The sequence below is a fragment of the Halichondria panicea genome, chromosome 3 (genome assembly GCF_963675165.1).
Source record: "Halichondria panicea chromosome 3, odHalPani1.1, whole genome shotgun sequence".
Taxonomy (NCBI): domain Eukaryota; kingdom Metazoa; phylum Porifera; class Demospongiae; order Suberitida; family Halichondriidae; genus Halichondria; species Halichondria panicea.
The window spans coordinates 6,733,439-6,752,860 of record NC_087379.1 but is presented as its reverse complement, the minus strand read 5'-3'; the positions used below and the strand labels follow the sequence as shown (position 1 = coordinate 6,752,860).

General features: G+C 42.4%; 5 protein-coding genes across 7 annotated transcripts; 2 read left to right on the top strand and 3 right to left on the bottom strand.

Moving 5' to 3' along the window:
- Positions 1-89: 89 nt before the first annotated feature.
- LOC135333185 (alpha-protein kinase vwkA-like) lies at positions 90-3,163 on the top strand. Its single transcript, XM_064528093.1, has 8 exons — positions 90-251; positions 307-404; positions 483-633; positions 728-931; positions 1,470-1,663; positions 1,715-1,844; positions 1,905-2,191; positions 2,243-3,163. Exons 1-8 carry the CDS (start codon positions 180-182, stop codon positions 3,045-3,047), a joined length of 1,941 nt encoding a protein of 646 aa, XP_064384163.1. The 5' UTR covers positions 90-179; the 3' UTR covers positions 3,048-3,163.
- A 111-nt stretch (positions 3,164-3,274) lies between these two features.
- Positions 3,275-7,172, bottom strand: LOC135333186 (Y-box-binding protein 1-like). Its single transcript, XM_064528094.1, has 10 exons — positions 6,986-7,172; positions 6,787-6,850; positions 6,403-6,436; positions 5,971-6,124; positions 5,653-5,748; positions 5,345-5,436; positions 4,948-5,043; positions 4,289-4,381; positions 3,981-4,127; positions 3,275-3,686 (listed from the first exon to the last, which is right to left on the bottom strand). The coding sequence occupies exons 1-10, from the start codon at positions 7,011-7,013 to the stop codon at positions 3,519-3,521; spliced, it is 972 nt and encodes a 323-aa protein (XP_064384164.1). The 5' UTR covers positions 7,014-7,172; the 3' UTR covers positions 3,275-3,518.
- A 92-nt stretch (positions 7,173-7,264) lies between these two features.
- On the top strand, positions 7,265-12,772 carry LOC135333184 (gamma-aminobutyric acid type B receptor subunit 2-like). 2 transcript variants are annotated; one of them, XM_064528091.1, is made up of 16 exons: positions 7,265-7,383; positions 7,449-7,738; positions 7,949-8,107; positions 8,426-8,593; positions 8,747-8,836; positions 8,887-8,961; positions 9,013-9,210; positions 9,511-9,765; positions 9,848-9,917; positions 9,972-10,076; positions 10,371-10,515; positions 10,572-10,698; positions 10,853-10,960; positions 11,285-11,428; positions 11,792-12,121; positions 12,333-12,772. In XM_064528091.1, the coding sequence occupies exons 2-16, from the start codon at positions 7,541-7,543 to the stop codon at positions 12,504-12,506; spliced, it is 2,346 nt and encodes a 781-aa protein (XP_064384161.1). In that variant the 5' UTR covers positions 7,265-7,383; positions 7,449-7,540; the 3' UTR covers positions 12,507-12,772. The 2 variants fall into 2 exon arrangements, with proteins under 2 accessions (XP_064384161.1, XP_064384162.1); XM_064528092.1 differs by having other exon boundaries at positions 7,313-7,383; positions 7,470-7,738.
- Positions 12,651-14,423, bottom strand: LOC135333187 (schlafen-like protein 1). Its single transcript, XM_064528095.1, has 7 exons — positions 14,319-14,423; positions 14,167-14,246; positions 13,617-13,789; positions 13,382-13,490; positions 13,141-13,240; positions 12,902-12,985; positions 12,651-12,851 (listed from the first exon to the last, which is right to left on the bottom strand). The coding sequence occupies exons 1-7, from the start codon at positions 14,328-14,330 to the stop codon at positions 12,813-12,815; spliced, it is 597 nt and encodes a 198-aa protein (XP_064384165.1). The 5' UTR covers positions 14,331-14,423; the 3' UTR covers positions 12,651-12,812.
- A 44-nt stretch (positions 14,424-14,467) lies between these two features.
- On the bottom strand, positions 14,468-19,371 carry LOC135333182 (nucleolar protein dao-5-like). Of its 2 annotated transcripts, XM_064528088.1 has the most exons (7): positions 19,208-19,371; positions 19,020-19,111; positions 18,821-18,958; positions 18,727-18,769; positions 15,597-18,373; positions 15,123-15,274; positions 14,468-14,889 (listed from the first exon to the last, which is right to left on the bottom strand). In XM_064528088.1, the coding sequence occupies exons 1-7, from the start codon at positions 19,298-19,300 to the stop codon at positions 14,513-14,515; spliced, it is 3,672 nt and encodes a 1,223-aa protein (XP_064384158.1). In that variant the 5' UTR covers positions 19,301-19,371; the 3' UTR covers positions 14,468-14,512. The 2 variants fall into 2 exon arrangements, with proteins under 2 accessions (XP_064384158.1, XP_064384159.1); XM_064528089.1 differs by lacking the exons at positions 18,727-18,769; positions 18,821-18,958; positions 19,020-19,111; positions 19,208-19,371 and adding an exon at positions 18,536-18,578.
- Between the last annotated feature and the right edge of the window lie 51 nt (positions 19,372-19,422).

Below are 19,422 nucleotides of genomic sequence, written 5' to 3'. Positions count from 1 at the left end.
GCCAGTTCCTCAGTATTGTTTTATTTGCAAATAATTATTCACTTTTCCATGAAAATGTGCTTTGGGGGATTTACCTGGGAAAGCACCGGATTCTGCAGTATTCTACATGTACGTGCATGTATGCATATTAAACTGTGGAAGCTGCTTTATTTTCGATATAAGAACCAAGTTGATGCACTATGAGTAGCTGGACAATCAATGCTAAGACTCTGACTGGGAAGGTGATTACTGTCGAAGTACCCAATCCAGAGGTGAGTCTAGCTAGCTATGTCTGACACTAACTGTTTATCTACATTCCTCATGCAGAGCTCCACTGTTCTTGGCCTCAAGAAACTGATTGGACAAAAAGATGCCTCATTACCTCATTATCTTCAGCGTTTGGTCGTACAATCTGGACGAGAAAGGTATTCAATGGCTTTTTTGCTCTCTGTATATAAAATTATTGCAGTCCATCACTTGGTATTTATATTTTGACAATGTAGGGTGAAATTGGAGGATAACAAAACAATAGTTGAAGCTGATCTTTGCAATAACTCTTCAGTCTTGTTGATTGTGATGTCACCTTTTGAGTTGTACATCCAGGACATGAACGGAAGGCAGCACACAATAACTGTTCCTTCATCTGAGCCAGAGGTGTGCATGTCAATTCTGTATGCACATAGCTATACCTATTAGGTTATTTAAGCGTTTTTCTTCTTATTCTACACCACCGTTAATTTTTTTGCAGCAATATACCATCGCCTCACTTACTACTTTTGTTGAAGCTGAGATTGGATGCAGTATAAGTGATTATACCTTCTCGTTTCAAGGACGACCGGTGGACGCTGTGAGACATGGGAGGCAACTGACACTGAAGGACTGCTCCATTAAGGCAAAGAGCAGCCTCATCTTGATCAAAATGGGATTTGTGCTCGACATCACCAATCCAAAGGTTTGCGGTTTGCTCAGAAACGTGTTTCGCGATCAGTACCAGTTGTAGTTGTAACAATCTGAGTGTGGCCGAATGTGCATGTAGCAGGGGCGTAGCCAGGGGGGGGTGCTAGGGCTAGGGGTGCTCGAGCACCCCCAACCAGCCTGAGTCAAGTATACAAATCATAGATCTGATTATCCAGCTGAGCACCCCTTCTCTTCCAGATCTTGCTGCAGTTAGGCTGTTAGCTAGCTAGTATAGCAAGGAAAACGATTCAGTCTCTAAACTGTGAGCTATTCTGGCTTAAATCTATGAACTAGTTCTCTTTGTGATCGTGGCCGGCCAGCTTCTCTATGCAAGCGCAAATAAAAAGTTCAGCCACGCCCCACTTGGCAGATAAGTTAATTATAACGTCATTAATAAGAGGTGTGGCTTCTGGTAAACTAAATTTCGGCGCTGCGCGGCTAAAAATCAGGCGCCTATGATAGCACCCCTTTTTTCAAAATCCTGGCTACGCCCCTGTGTAGTATATAGATTATGTTAATAATATTATTATTAGGTGGATTTGTGTTTTATGGTGGATTGCACGGGATCAATGGGAGGTCACATTGAAGCCGTAAAGAACAGCGTTCAGCAACTGAGAGATCAACTGGTTGAAGAGTACAAGGGGTGTGATCTTCGCTTCTCCTTTGTTCGCTACACTGACTATGATCAGCCTGAGAGTACCAGAACAACTTGGTTGAATTTCACAACGTAAAAATGTGGATTTAATTGTATTCTTACATTATATTCTCAAACTCCTAGTTCAAAGAGTAGCTTCAAGTCCTTTGTGAGTGCCATTCATGCTGATGGAGGTGGTGACACTCCAGAAGACATTATGGGTGCTCTGAAGGCTACATTCACAAAATTGTCTTGGAGAAGTGACTGTAGCAAGGTAAATATTTGTCTGATTTTGTGGCAACCGGCTTCCTACAATAACTCTTGTGTACTGCAGGTATTGATTCACATTGCTGATGCACCTTGCCATGGTTCTCAATATTACCCTTCTGGCACTGATGATAACTATCCAGCTGGAGATCCTGCTGGGATATCACACTACTCAATGATGGCAGAGGTGGTCAAGCTCGATCTTCAGTACTGGTTTGGCTACATCAACAAACAGCTCACTGATCAAATGATCAAAGTCTTCAATGACTCATTGCGAGAACAGAGTGACAAGCGATTGCTTATTCGGCAATTTGATGCAGTACAGCCAGACGAAGTCAGTCAAGCTGTTCATAGGTAAGTATTATATAATGTTAATAATTCACATATACTCTAGTTTCTTTGTAGGACTGTATGCGACAGCATTATGGGAACTGAGGCTGCAAAACAAGCTGCTGTTCGCGAATGTACTTTTGATTCGAATGAGCCTAACTGGTCTTCAACAACCATCATTGAGCTGTACGGGAAAAAAACCGCCCCAGTCCCAAACAAAGGATTTACTGATCTACAGGAGAAAGGCTTATTGATTGAACCCCCCCAGGTTGACGTATGCTTCAAAGTTGCTCCAAATCCTTTCACCGAAGGCACTGAGTCCCACGTCTATTATGGCTATGATGTCAGGAATAAGAGGAAGATTATCCTCAAGAAGCATAAGCGTGTTGCACCCGAATTCAACTCTTTGGAAAGCTACCTGAAGAAACTCGAAGTGCAAACTGTAGCAGGTGTCTACGCTCAAGAGTTCAACTGGGACAAAACCAAAGGTCCAGCAACAACAGAAGTGGTCTTTTCACCTGTTGATGTGGTTCAGCACAGTGGAAACGAGTTCTACTTGTGGGAGGTACCGATTTCGGGCAAAATAGAGAAATTCAGCACCAACTGTGGCGTTGTTATAAGCTCACCTCATAACGATGTTCTACAAGCGTACAGTCATTTCACTTGGGTAAAGTCCGGAAAGACTCTGGTTGTATGTGATCTGGAAGGTGCGGTACAAGGCAGCTGCATAACTCTCACTGACCCAGCTATTCATTCTTGTGGACCTGCTGGTGTGTATGGACACACTGATGCTGGTTATGGGGGGATTCAACAGTTCTTCTCGACCCACGTCTGTGAGAGTACATGCAGGAGAATGGGACTCCAAGACCAAAAACTGTAAACTTTAGGCCTATAATAATTATTGCATGCTAGCTAGTATGGTGGGCCCTGCATGCCACTGACTGTGAGTTTAGCTATTAGCTTTTTTGTTTTCCATAAATCTTCTAGTTATTATCAGCCCCACCCCCTTAGAAGTGCAAACGTTCATTTAGCCTCGAGTTCAGACCCCTTCCTCATAGCGGCTTTGAATCGAGGTGATATCCACGGTATAGCGACTTAGTCTCGAGGTTTGATTAATTTAAGTTCATGGTGGATATTATCAGCATTACAAAATGATAATCATGCCTCCAACAGAGAGGTGAGCAAATATAGTACAGATGACAACAGAAACTGGTGGTATGACATGATCGTGATGTATACTAAATCGTCCGTAGAGGTAAAGTTGTAGAAACATCTGGTATAATTTAGAAAGACAATCGATAAATACAGCTTTTTACAGTGCAGCATAATACACGCTTTAGTAAGCCAGTGCTCAGTCTTTCTGCTCAGTGCTCTCCTCCGGGGGCGGCTGGTTGGGAGTTTCCTGTGGTACTTGCTGTACTTGTTGCACTACTTCTTGTCCTTCGCTGCCTCCTTCCTCGCCCTGGCTATGACGGGGACATCTGGGAGGGCGTGGACGACGACGACGTGGGGGGCGGACCTACAGTGGGAGGACACGAGTAAAGAAGGTACTACCTAAACATTGTATATAAAATTACAGGCACAAAAGAAAAAAGTACAGATTATTTTAGAGCGTTTTAAGCACAATGTGAGTTGACTTGAATAGAGACACAGATTTAGTAGAGCCACAGAGATGCCAACTTTTCAGATATTAATTTGGAGCAATGGCAATGAGTTCTACAACAATATTTTAAGCTGTACGAATATTAAACATGTAACTGGATAGTAATCAAGCAGGTTAGACACTCTGCATATACACAAACAATGCTCTCACTTGTTCAGTTCCCTCCTCTCCTTCTCCCTCTCCCTCTCCCTGGGGTCTAGGTCGGAACACTCTGGTGCGGAACCGTCCTCTGTTGTTCCTGCGTCTGGGGAATTCCCCTCCTTCCTCACCCTCACCTACGACCTCACCACCTTGTTGCTGCAGTGAGGAACACACACTTAAAATTGAAAACCTGTACTACATGTAGAATTTAAGTTCAATACCTAAAGTATCATCTACAAGGCTGCAGTAGTAATGGGGGCGATTTCATCAATGCTCAACAAAATTAACGACTATAATTATTTATGAGTCATACTTACATCATCATTGGTGCGCCTGGGTCGGTAGTTCCTTCTCCGTGGCTCTCGTGGTTCTCCTCCCTCTTCTCCTTCACCCTCACCACCTTGCTGCTGCTGTAGGGGAGAACAACAACACACACGTAACAATATGCATTTTTCAGGTGTGCAATTTAAGCTGGTTTATACAATTTCGTAGACACTTAGCAGGGCTGCATCCAGGATTTTGGATCAGAGGGGTCGAATTGGGAAAATGAAAAATGTAGAGGGGGGGGGGGGGGGGCGAATTACCCCCCACAATGCAGCCCTGCACTTAGTATATATTACCGTATAGTGTGAAATTTTCGAGGCACTTATATTTCATGGATTGGCCTCTAAAAGCCATTTCGTTGCACAATGTTCGCGGAATGACTGCTTACCGGAAGCCACGCCTTTAAATCTTGCACGTTATAGCAAGTAAAGAACGATTTTCGTGGACTTAATTTTCATGTAGGATTGCTAACCCACGAAATCCACGAAAATTAAGCCCCTCGAAAATTTCGCGCTATACGGATATTTTCTACAAGGCTGTGGGTAATAGGCAATTTGTATATATTTTCTACAAGGCTGTGGTCTAGTAACGGGCACTTTCATACTAATGCTCCACAAAAGATGAATACTAGTGATAAAATGGAGTTACTCACATCGTCAAAGTGACGTCTGGGTCGGTAGTTTCTTCTCCGAGGTGGCTGTATGGGGGCACCAGACTCATCCTTCTGACCTTGACCATCCTCTTGAGTCTAAAACACAGAGAGATCAATTACCATTGCAAAATTTCTCTACAAAACAAAAAGGTGCTACTGTACACACTGAAGTATTAACAATTATAAGGCTTTCTGTACTTAAAGCTGCTACGTATGCAGGGAAGACACTATCCAGTATCCATCAAGTATACATCAAGTATCCATCAAGTATCCATCAAGTATCTATACTATCCAGTATCTATCAAGGTGTACTTGTGTACATACAGCCATACATGATAGATATCAATTAGCAACTGTATAATATAGTGTATCTGTGTGCACAACTAGGGAGATGTACCTGGCTGTCATCTTTGGGTGGGCCACGGCGTTTTCTGATTCTTCGGCGAGGGGCTCTGGGTCGGCGGCGGTCCACCTGCTCACCCTCGGCATCTGCATAGAGACAAATAGGTATCAGGAAAAAATATGTCATGAGAGGGAAAGGGGTTCACAATTTAACTAGTGGGTGGAATTAAAAGCACGCTAATTGCATTACACCCAGCTGGCTGATAAGTAACAATTAAAATAGTGGGTGGAATTAAGACCTTGACTACATTAATACACCCCACATAAAGCCAGTCCCACCCCCTAGTGGCACACACCACACACCTTCACTGCCCTCGATCTTGTCCTCCCCCTGACTGTCCTGAGTTGTGGGACGTGGTCCTCGACGACGAGGTCTCTGACGCCCTTGACGACGGTCAGCTGGAGACAGTACATGTAAGTCAATATTCACTATGACTATACACACACACACATCTATTTCGAAATGAAAATTTTGCCATGTGAGGTACGATATAAATCAAAAGCCCTGTTAGCCTCAAGTGGTATGCATTACCTAGATACATTTAATGGTGTAGAGTTACGATTTTAATCCAAAAGGAGGAAATGGCTGTGAAATAGTAATTAAAGTTTCCACCCACTTACGTGCATATTTGCTGCCCTGAACTGGCGAGCCGTTGGGTCCTGTCACTTGAGCTGCCTCTGGGCCTTTGGTGCCCTGAATGACAATGAATTCAACGTCCTCTCCATCGCCTACACTGCGTAGGTACTTGCGAGGGTTGTTCTTTATAATGGCGGTCTGTACAAGAGAGAGGGGGGATCAGATCATGTGACACCACATCAAGAAGCACACGTAGAGACAATAGAGCTTCTTTTACTCCAGCCATACACACACTGACAAAACAGATCAAGTTCAGATAACGCCACTACAATAATAATCAATCTATGTTAGAGTACATGTGTGTACATTATCAAGAATGTCAGGGCATACCAAACGTAGTGGGCTACAAATATTGTCCTACCGTACGTACATACAATAACTTTCAATATAAGAGTGGCTATCCATTTTTTTCATACCTGATGCACAAAGATGTCCTCAGAGGAGTCTCCCCTGCAAATCAAATCAGACAGTGATAGTAGAATGGAATGTGCTAATCACTCAAGCAAGTTTACTTGTTACCATGGAAAAGTTTGTTACAACAAGGAGGAAGAGTGAAGCATATGCCATCAAAATGGGTTATTCATTATGAAGTTAGAGCCAGCTAAGGACAATGAATTTCTGTACTTGTTCCTAGTGGCTATGACAACAAAACATTCAAATTGCTAAACAAACATGTTGCAAGTTTAATATTACTACACATAGAGAATGCAGACGAGTAAACCGGCCATTTTAAATACAGGGTCACTAAAAAGAAGAGTATGTACAAACGCTTTAACACACTTGATACTTAGAAGACTCACTTTGTAATGAAACCGTAGCCATGCTTGACATTGAACCACTTGACTTTGCCAGAGATGATGTTCGCTGGAGGATTAAAAAAGGTTATGTATTGAGTGAATACAGCAAGCAACACTTGCATGTATGAACTAGTATGCAAACATCAACAACCCTACAACAAACAAAATTCTTTCATTAATTAATATTTTCTGCAATGCTCACCTGCTGCTGGGATATTTTCTGTCGACATGTTGTATGGGACGGGTAGCTCTTCAAGGTGTCAAGAGTCACGAGGTGTTATTCTCAGATGGCTCAGTGACTTGATGTTTCTCGCCCCTCTTTGTCTGTTAGGTAAGCTTTCTCACAGACACTTTTTGTTCTATGGAGATTCTCACGTGCAGATATTTCACAATGTGTTAAACACATCACTGCGCATGCGTGAGCTTGTGTTGTGAACATGAGGGGGGTGGGGCAACTACTAGATGATTATTGGTAAAGGTCATTAACGTTAAAACATCATGGCCAGTAGGACATTGCAGGCAGCATTGGCTTCTACACATCTTCTGTCCTTCAGGATTTTGATTTGCCTCCAACTGTGCTGTAGAATTGTATCAATCCAGGTGTGTTTATTTTTGAATGTTTAGAATAATTATTCCCTGAGTTCACCATTATTGCATTGTGTCAGGTGCTGCACCCACACTGACAGGAAGCACTGAAGCCATTGATTACACTGTTAACCAGCTACAGAGAGCTAAGAGTACAGAAAGAGAGTCCAAGATGTTGCTAACCTTGCTGAGACTCACCCTCCTTGCTTGTGCAGCAGCCTCCACTGATATCCACTTTGGATTTGTGGCAACTGACAACTCTGCAGCGATAGAGCTGATGGCTCCACTGGAGATTGCACTGGATCTCATCAATAACAGCTCAAGTATCCTACCTGGCTATCAACTGAATTTCGTGCCTTGGTTGTCAGAGGTAAATTATACTTTGATATGGCAATTTGCAATTAACGAGGTTTGGTCTAGATTTATACATGGCTTATAATTATATAGAAATGCACTTATTATTATAATAACAATTGTATCACTCAAGCCTATAGTTGAAGGTCATAGTTGCAGTAGCTCCCAATACTGTTTGATTGTTTTGTTCATATAAATTGATGCTTTGTTGCATACACTGGTACAGTGTGACCGCACAACTTCCCTCAACCGGTTCCTGGATGTCGTACTGGAGCAGTGCAATGGATCCTCCGGGGGACCAACCATTCTGGGTGTGCTGGGATGTGGATGCACTGAGGCTGATCTCCCAGTGGCCGAAATTGTTCACCGCTGGAATATTCCTCAGGTACCTAGGTGATCTGTGAATTTACTTAGTTTGTCATCTGTTTTCTGATCAACTGGTTATAGTTCCTGTCAGTAAAGGCTCAAAGTTACTAAACAAAGTAACTATACAACAGCGTCACAATAAGCCCCTACAGAACAAAAGATTGAAGTCACTATAGTTACCAACACATATGTAGTGCAAAATGTAAATAGTATATAAGCTATCACCCCCATGGACAAAGTTGACCAGTCGAAACCAGTGTGTATATGAATTCATTGTCTATAGATTCACTCAAAAAAGAACCATCGTTTACACTTAACACACAATCTTTCTTTGTAGATATCCTATGCTGGAGAGTCGGCAGTGATGAAGGAAGGAAGACGATTCCCTAATTATTTCCTGCTCCATTCATTGGAGAACACAGGGAGGGCACTCCAGGCTCTAATGTCTGAGTTTGGATGGACAAGGCTGGCCGTTATTACTGACAATTCCACAAGATTTATCGAGGTATCACTATATATACTTAAAATTGACCTGGCTATCTAATTAGCCATTAGCCATGTAATTGCCATTAGCTACTTTGGACATTAGCGCACTAATCAGATTACTAATTATCCTCTTTTAGCAATCCTGATACTTATTTGTGCTTTTTCTATACAGGCTGGTCGAGCTATCTATTCAGTCCTAGCAGATCAGAACATCACTCAAAACCACACGATTGTGGGCCCTGGCAATATTCAAGAGTCTTTGGCAAGTGAATTCTGACCAATCCTAACTATTTATTAGGATTCTGTTTACAGGATTTGCTGAGTGATGACTACAGAATATTCTTCTTGAATACATACAGTGAGAGTTCCAGAGATATTGTCTGTTACGTAAGCACTTTTGTTGCATTATAACCACGAGTTGTTGAGATCATTTTACAGGCCATTGAGCAAAATTTGGAGTTTCCACGCTATGTCTGGATTATCAATGGTTGGTATGGCAACGATTGGTGGGTCACCACGGGAACGACGAGATGCAGCAATGACGCTATTGCACAGTTTTTACAAGACTCTCGAGTACTTATTTTGCGGCCATATCCGCCGTCTGAGATCAGTAACGACCCAATAGTCGGGGGAATTGTGAGTTATGATAAGCAATTAATTGTAATAATAGAATATCAATATCAAGTGAGCTATACTGGAGTTTGCAGATCTTTGCAACACCGTTAAAAATCATAGAGCGTTACGCGTTCCTTATATGGAATATGTGTACACACTGTGGTCTGTTTTACTACTTTTAAGTGTATCGAGATTTCCCATATAAGGAACCACAGTGCTCAACACTTTTATGCAAAGATTCTGCAAACTCTAGTAGCATCTGTTATTGTCACAGTGGATGAAGTGTTAATTCAATTATTATCCATTATCGTTTATTCTCAGACAAGAGCAGAGTATTACACGCTGTACAGGGATGCTCAACGATCTGGTGGTGCTCGATTCATTCCGGAACACTCGCTAATCTACGACTCTGTGTGGACCCTTGCTCTGGCCCTTAATAGCACTCTAGCCAATCAGAATCCAGCGAGCAACTCCTGTGCCAGTGGCCTCCCCCTCGAGGACTTTACCTACGGCAGTGCCAGCTTAGGGAGAGAGTTGAGAGATGCTGTGAGTAGGACTAACTTCAATGGAGCCTCGGTAAGTTGTGTTGTGTGTGAAATGTTGAGTGTACATAACATAAAAGTGACCACTGTTTGCATGCCATATGTTGAATCACCAGGGTGATGTCATGTTTGATGAGAATGGGATCAGAAGGCAAATGTATATGTTTGTGGAACAGTACAGAAATGGTACGTGGGTACACTGGTACCATGTATATTAACTTAAATTTCATAATGTCAAAGGTGCCGGCTTGACTGTTGAGATTGGGAGAGTTGACCTTCGTGTGTCTTCAGGAGTGTTCAATTTCACGTATGCTGCAAATGAAAACTCGACTACAGTGTATCCAGGTCAGTACCTACAGCAGTACAGTCTTGAAATAATCTTTGAACGGCCATAACTTTAGTTCCGTTGGTCCAATAACACCAATTATATGATTTCTGAAAGCTTAGAAAGAGGCCTTTCAGAGGATGTGTTAAAATCAAAAGTTTAGTTTTGGCCTGTTTCCTTCTAAACTTTCAGAAAATCATGAATTGGACCATCAGAACACTCTAGTTAGAGCCAACTCTAAATGAAGGACCTACATTGTATATATCTTCTTATAACGTGTTCATATTTCACACTGTTGGGTTGTTGTTTTGCAGGAGTTACTCCAATGGACGGTACTCCAGTGAAAGTCATAACCTCGTTTGAGCTCTGGACTGTTGGACTTTGCTACACGCTGGCAGTCATAGGTTTTATCTTCACTTTCGTTTGCTTTCTCTTTAACATCATATTCCGAAAGAGAAGGTAATCGCAGAAACAGAGTTATCTGTCCTTATAATTATGGCATTCTTTGCACACAGGATCGTACGCCTGACGAGTCCCAATCTGAACTATTTCATCTTACTGGGTGCTCTCTTTGTGTACGGTACCATCTTTATCTTTTTAATCCGTACAACAAGCCCTCAAGTCTACAGAATTAGATGTTATGTAAGCGTCTACTGAGAATCTCTGTTCTTCTCCACTATGGTCTTTCCCATTATCCCTCACTCTCCCCTTTCATCCACACTCCCTCTCACTATCCTCCTGGTGGTGTACCTTCTGTTGTTAAGTATGATTTTGTATTTTCTATATACCCATGCAGGTGCAAACTTGGGCTCTAACGCTGGGCTTCATGCTTGCATTTGGTGCCGTGATTGCTAAGCTGTACCGAGTGATACACATCTTCAAGAACCCCTCTCCTAATAGGACAGTAAGAACCTCTCCCCCACACACTCTGATAATATTTTCTATATACCGTATAGCAGGTATGTATATTTCAAGGGTATAAACTTTCGCGGGATAGCAGCCTTTGCAGCATGCATGTGACATTAAGTTCGGGGGTATAAAGGTTCGCGGTAACGTGTTTAATCAGCGAAAACCGCTATAACATTTGTATCCTCAAAATATACCCGCTGTGTACAGTGCTATTGCCCCCCCCCCCACCACCACCCCATATAATAAGTACGCGTGTGTATCAGTGCCTCTGCATGGTGGAGAGTGGAGTGGTTGTTCAAATACTATTCCCTAATTGCAGACTATGAAGGACTGGAAACTGATGATTATCATCTTCCTCTTTGTATGCTACGGACTGCTCCTCCTCCTTGTAAGACTGATGGTACCTCAGTTCAGAGTGGAACCATTTCTTGCGGTTAACAGGGACAACCCAAGCGGATTAAATGTATGTTAATTTACCGTATTACTAGAATGTTTTGCGACTATCAAACATAATTATACAAACTTTGTCAGCGTTGATCACTTCGCAACTGTTAATGACACACGATCTTTTCTAGAACGCAATAGTTAGATCGCAAAGGGTCAATTTTTCTGCTGATTTGGCTCATTTGTAAAGGTTTTCACCAGCTATAGTAATACGGTATATGTATAGCGCATGCATACACACTGAAACAGATGTATAAATGTATCAAAACTATCACATCACTACTATCCCCTTAACTGTAAAATTGATGAGAGCGTCAGACACAGAGCACCTAATTAAGTTTCCTCATTATTGTCAGTACTCCCCTTCTCCCTCCCCATGCAGGAGCTGGGCATTGTGGAGAACTACTGCTCGTGGCGATGCCTTGGTGGAGATCCAGTCGCCTACTATTATCAGATCATCTACTACTTCGGCATAATGTTGGTCCTCGTACTCGCTCTAGTTTTTGCCTTTCAGACTCGGAAAGTCAAAATTGAAGTGTTGAACGACTCAAAATGGATTGCAGCCATCGTCTACTGTTCAGTGCCTGTAACGATCGTTTTCTCTGTGCTGACTTTTGTTCTTGCGTCATGGGTTCATCTGAGTGGGACAATCTTCTGTGTCGGTCTGTTTGCCCTGAGCACAATATTCCTGGGATTTGTATTTGTGCCGAAGGTGAGTAATTTTGAAGTGATCGACTTTTTACTAGATAAATTAAACTGAAATGTTTGTTCCCTACTTTAAATAGCCCCAACAAACTAGACAAGTTACAAATTACACGTGCACTAGCTAAAGAAGTGTTTTCACCATTATTGCAATTGCATAACAAAATTTTCTTCCTCGATCCTTACAATAATTATGCGAATATATTTTTCTTGACATGCAGATGGTTGCGTTCGCTAAAGACCCCAAAGGAGAGAACATATTTTCTAAGAGTAGGACCATCAGTGCTCACTCGACCAATGGTACCCATGGCACCAATGGGAGGCGTCCCACCCTGGATACCACCCTGGACATCTCACTCAAAGTGAACGGAAACACAGAGACTGAAGTACTGTGAACACAGATGAACATTATTGTACCCCCCTGATCATGTAAAGTATCTCTTTTTGTACTATTTCAAGTTTATTTTTAGTTTTATAGCCTCGATTTCTTATCTCCATAACCCATAACCCTGGCTACAGGCGTACCGTATGACCATAAATTATCCAACAGTCATTAATTCCTTGGGTAGACAAGGCCCACCACTTTCTTGATTATTATAACAAAAATTTATTGTTTCATATACTGCTGACAAGATTAATATACAAATGATATTGATTGTGATAGTAGTCATAGGTTGCCATGCCATTTAGTAGATAAGTGTTCATTTCGACTCTTTCTTGTCCCGAGTTTTTATGAGTCCCTATATATATACAACATTAGGAGGAAATAATATACATATACGTAGTTTACCTTCATAAATTTATCTTCCACAATCTTGACAATGTCCCTGGGCCATAGTGGACCCTGCAGTGAACCATCTCTCTTCACATACATCTGTATGGGGAATGGGACAATGATCTCCATGCTGTACACTGTATGGAAATGGGACAATGATATCCATGCTGTACATTGTATGGGAATGGGACAATGATATCCATGCTGTACACTGTATGGGAATGGGACAATGGCCTCCACACACTGACAGTTACCTTATCGTGTCTGTCACTGTATATCTCGGAGGGGTCTCCTGCTCGGACATGAATCTCTATTACAAAGTACTTATCTCGATTGCAAGGAACAAACTCAATCCTGAAAAAGGTAAATGTTTCATAGAGATAACTGCTTGGGGCTATACATATTACAGATGGCCAAACTTTAATGATCGAGTTACAGTTATGACCTATAGTGATTCCCGAACCAACCACAAGAGGTGTACATGTGTTAGCTTACTCGTAAAGGTCGTCGCTAATGCTCGGAGTGAAAGCGATGAACTCTTGTCGTATGAGTTTCCTCACCTTCTCTCTGTCCTCCACCCTCAGACACACACCCGTGATCTCACCTGAGCAGGGAAGGGGGAGGGGTCACTACACAACACACTACTAAATGATGTACACTGACTACTAATGACATTGTAGTTAACTTGCAGACTATAATTACACAGTAATGAACAGTCCATGTGACCCACCTGAGTCAGCCACCCCAATGCAGAGTGTCCCGCCCCCAGAGTTGAGGAACGCTGACCCGTACTTTTGTATGTGCTCCGGGAGAGTGTTCCAGACGTAACTGCCACTCCCAGTCTTGTACTCCATGTTACGAGACTCTTTCTTGCTACGATACGACCCCATTCTGTACACAGAGCTGCAATGGAGGATGGGATGTTAAAGCAATCACTGATCTATACACAAACTTAGATAGGCCTGTCAAAGAGCTACAACATGCATGCATCTTTTAATTGTGAAATTGGATAATTCTAACGAAAATTTATTATGAGTGCTCAAAGTTAGTATCAAAACAGTGCTTATATAAACAGTATTATATAAACAGTACTTAAAGCCCGTGAATTTTTTTCGATTCGAAAGCAAATACTGATCATTAGTTAGAAGATAGACCAATGCACATTTAGTAGTGAATTAAATGAGCTTACAAAACTGCCCCAGTATTATTTTAAGCATTTAGATCATGAAGGGTTTTACGTCCATGATAGCTAGTGTGTGTGCGTGTGTGTGTGTGCTCACTGTTTGTTCTCCCTGACAGCATCGGAGGGTGTGAAGGGCGTCTCTGGTGTCATAACATACACACCACCATCCTCACTGATCTGAGGGGGAGGGGGAGCTAGCTGACACAACATTCAGTATATACATACATGCATGCATCAGTCAGTACTCACCTGTGCACACATAATTCCCCTTAATTGTGTATAGAGTCTTTTAATTAATAGCTCCAGATATTATGTCCAGCTGCATGTACTATATTCCCTTGGTAAGGATCGTCTAGTGAACTAGACACTATCAATGTCATAATTATAGAAATATCCAAATCAGTTAACAATAAACCATAAAAAACCAAGAATATACAATATATTTAACACCAGAATTTCTCAGTTCTTAATAAACGTTCCAAGTTCTTTGACCCTGTTTTAGCTACAGCCGCTTCTTGTTGCGACAGTGACAAGTCATCCAGCTCCTCTCTCACTGGAATAGCCGCCCTCTTGTGCACTCTGTGTTCTGATTGGTCGATCTTCACTTGGTTACTTGGAGACTTGAACGGTTTGAGAGATGAGAATGATTTAGTCTTGATCAGTTGTTGAGGTTGGCTACTGGCTGTGTGTAGTGTGGGATGGTAGGCATTGCTGCCCTCAGACTGTAAGAGGGAGGCCAGAGAGAAGGACCTTCTCTTCTTACCCACCACGCCTGCACCACCCGAGTCTTCATCACTGTCACTAGAGCAGGAGGATGACCCTGTCATTAAGGGGAGAAATAATTACTGTAACAGTGTGAACAGGGAAAAGGAGCATCGAAAAAACATTACAGTATAACTGCATTGTAAAACTTACTGTGAAGGCAGGAAGTAGTTAGTGAGGGAGACAGTGTTGCTTAGACAATACAATCCATACATGTACTATATACTGAGGGGATGCTGTACACGTGCATGTACACCAATTTAAAGTTCAATGCACCCCATAAAAACCCACCAGAGCTTGACTCGGACCCATCTCTCCTCTGAGGCACGGCCACCTGACTCACAGCAGCTGTGGTGCACTTAACACCGCTCCTAGCCCGAGAGGTGAACAAGAATCGAGAGCTTTGCATCTTAGTCCTAAGAGGTGGAGTCCTAGTAGGCAGCCTGCATGCATGGGAGAATAAGGGAATGGATTGGAGAAACTACAGTACAGTATAAGCGTAACATTTTTGAGGGGCTTAATTTTCGCTGTTTTCGTGGGTTAGCAATCCTATATATCAAGAAATTAATTCCACAAAGTGTTCTTTTTGCTATAAAGTGCAAAGATTGAAGGTGTGGCCAGGGAGTGCTTTTGGTAAGCAGTTAACCCACGAAATTTATTCAACAAATGCTTTTTAGACAAAATTTAAGTGCCTCGAAAATTTTGCGCTATGCGCTATAAGGTATACTACAAGAGTTAATATTTATCTCGTACATATAATAATACCTTGGAGTGTTGGAAGTATCACTGTCCTCTTCATCTTCACTAAAAGACTCTGAAGTGTCCATAGGTGATATTGTCTTGGCAATGGCGTTTTTCTGAGTGCGCTGAGCAGCATCCACCTCTACGTCCGTACTATTTGAAGAACTATCCGAGGATTTTCTAGAAGGCCTCTTAAGTTTGAGAGATAGCTTTGCCTCTTTCTTCTCCTGTGTAAAAGCAGACTTAGGAGAATCTTCTTGGGTTAGTTTAACTTTCTTCAAAAGAGAATTATTATCAACTTGTGTCTTAATAGGTGCCTCAGTGTCTGAGTCTGACGATGAAGACGAGTTAGTGGTGTCATCTTCAACAGCTTCTTGAGGGAGGGGAGAGGGTCCCACAGCAGGCTTGCCCACACCTCTATCAGCTGGTTCCTCGTTTTCAGACTCAGAATCTGTAGAATCAGAATCATCGCTTCTTAAACGAGAGTTGTCATGTGCTTTCAAGGGTGATGGTTTTGTGGTGGGAGCTTGTTTTTCATCAGCTGGTAAGAGGGGAGAGGATCCCACAGCAGGCTTCTCCGCATCTCCATTAGCTGGTTCCTCGTCTTCAGTCTCAGAATCTGTAGAGTCAGACTCATTGTTTCTTAAACGAGAGTTGTCATGTGTCTTTAAGGGTGGTGGTTTTGTGGTGGGAGCTTGTTTTTCATCAGCTGGTTCTTGGACTGCCTCGTTTTCAGTCTCAGAATCTGAAGAATTATCGCTTCCTAAATGAGATTGGCTGTGTAAACTCAACAGAGATGGTTTTAGTTTTGTGGTGATAGATTCTTCATTTTTGATTTCCATGTTTTCAGGCTCAGAATCTGTAGAATCATCATTTCCTGAAGGAGAATTGTCACGTGTTGTCAAGGGTGATGGTTTTTTAGTGGGAGCTTCTTCATTAGCTGTGTGTACAGGGTCAATGATTAATGTAGTTTCGTTCTGAGAATTGGCCGGCATCGAAGTCTGATCATTGGAATGGTCTGATGTATTGCTAGGGTCCAATTTACATTCAGGCTGTTGAGTTTCATCTGTGTGATCAAGACCTTTCTTCGTGTGAAGGGGTGTGGCTTGCGAGACTATAGCACTGCATGGTAATGGACTTTCACTTTCAGCTTCTGGGTTGTTATTAGTATCCATTTGTTCTGGCAACGATTCATCGATCACCATTTCAGTGTCACCACTAATTGATCCAATCTTCTCCTGGATTTCAGAAACCGTTTGCGACCTTCTAGGAGTGATAGTCGGCCCAGCTCGTTTTCTCACATTCTTAGCTGACTTAGCAGATTTGGGGGACTTTAAATGAGACAGCTGATACTGAGGCATCCTTGGAAGGGATTTCCCCTCAGTGGAAGGGGAGTTCCCCATTTTGCTGGACGAGGGCACATCACCAGAAGATCGACACTTTTTTCTTTTTATCATTCCTTGAAGGAATTTCTTTTTCCATCGAGATTGCTTTCTACTCACAGAACTACTAACAGACAAATCCGAGGAATAGTCAAACACACTTTTATCCTGAAACATGGACTGTACTTCCATCGTAGTATCACATGACTTCTGGCTATCTTCCAAATATGAGTCGCACACTTCAGTGCTAGTTTCACCGTTTGTGTAATCTCCGTGTTCATTAGCTTCACACGCAATGTTTTCATTAATGATGATTGGGGTTTGAGATTGTTCACCGGTCGTAAAGTTTCGGGGAAGGTTGTCAATCGAACCTTGGAGAGGTATGGAAGGGCTAATGGACCTTGACCTGGAGGGTAGGAGAGAGAGGAGGTTTTCTTGAGTGTCCTCTATACGGGTGATATCTGAGTCGTCGTTATTTTGGTCGCCATTAACTTCTTGTGTGGAGAGTGGGACAGAGTTCAGTGCAAGGATAGACGAGTTGTGAATCATTTTGTCGTCATTTCTTGCCTCTAGTGGGGCTATGGTTTTGCTTGTTGACGTTGATTCCGGTGTAGCTGGACTGTCATTTCCATGATCGCTGTGCTCCTTTGGACTAGCTTCTCTTGAAGAGTCTTTATCACTCGATACATCTCTTGCATTGCTATGGAAACCACTGTCTCCGTTCATATCAATCGCAGTCTTTGCAGTTATCAAATTCAGAGGTATTTGAACAACTAAACGAGTTTTACTTCGTTTCTTCGTCTGCTTCGTTTTCTTTTTTGGTGGTTTGTCATCGGTTTTTAATTTCTTGCTCTCTGATCCATCAAATTCTGGGCTGCTCCAATCAGATGACAGACCAGGATAGCGGGTCTTGTCTCGGAGGGGGGTGGGCAAACTCTTCTTTGGTTTTTTTGGAGTTTTGATTGGCGTACGAGGTTTCGAAGTTGCTCTCAGTGATGTATTCACATTACATCGCTTTCGTTTTTGCTTTGCCGCAACAGATAAGCGATTTGAATTAGTACTTTCGTTTCTGGTACGTCCGCAGTCGCTCTGTGATTCATAATCTAGAGTATTGAAGTCAAGTCTGACGTCAACGCCAGCTGTACGAGGAGTGGCACTTGTATCACCATGGATACTCAGATCATAGTCTCGAGAGTTATTCAACGAATCGCCAGTGTATGGAGGTATGTCTCTACCACGTCGTCTCCCCACGTAGCCAGAGTGGATGGGTGCATTAACGGGAGAGTTCATATTCGGAGTAGAGCTTTGTACTTGAGTTGGAGGGTTGGGGGCAGAGGTCATTTGCATCTGATGAGAGGTTGCCATAGCAAGCAGAGGGTCGGCAGTCGAGAATGGTGTGAAGTTGGGCGCTCCCATAGCCTGCAGAGAATAGAACATCACATCCTCACTTAGCATAAAGATTGCAGACCTGTACATTATCAACACTATAACCTCTACACTGCACACTCTACAATGTCATATACGTGTCGATTTAGAAGCTGTTAACTCTCACAGTGACTACATGTACATGTATATGCTTACATGCATGTTGTACACTATAAATATAAACATGCACATGCAATCTATTGTTTGATAAATCTATGCTGATTTAGAAGCTGTTCTCACAGTGACTATAAAATTATGCTTACATGTTGTGCACTTTAAGTATAAACATGTACAATCTATGTGATGAACAGAAGCTCTTCATACACATCGGACTAAGTCTTACTTACGTTCAGCGCTGGTGGGTGTGCAGACATCGGTGTACTAAACGGCCTGCAATGAAAAAAACAGTAAAGACACTGAATCAACCACACAGCTGCTCACATTGGGGTCCCTGCTCGAGATATGTAGTTATCCTCGGATCGCTTGAATGCATACACTCTCGACATGTCAGCGAGGACCATCGTGACCTTGTAGTTATCGTACAGGACACACCCACTGCTATCACACAGCTCAGCCACACTGCGATAGGGAGATTTAATAATTCGTTAAATTTCACACGGAGAGGGGGGACGAAGCTTACGGTTCCTCTGCAGATGATTTGTAGATTCCTCTGTACACTCGTGAGATCTCTGACTTGGCATCCTTGAATGTAGCATCACTAGGTACTAACACCTGTAGTGTAGTGAGGTGTCATAGTGATGGTACATTTTGTACATGTGTGAATATGTACGTTTACATGTAAGTTTGTGTACATTTTAATAGGCTTACAATGAACTTCTTTTCTTGGTATTTCACCACCAATCTAGTGATGGACGGCTCGTTCACGGGTACTGTAGGTGAGACCCAGCTGTAGGGAAGCATTTCACAGCCTCTTGCGAATTAATTGCATGGCTTAAATGGAGGAAAAATAGGTATAGGTCGACCTCAAGTGGACACGAGGGATACCGTAATTCGCAAAAATAGATAAACGTAATATTGAGATA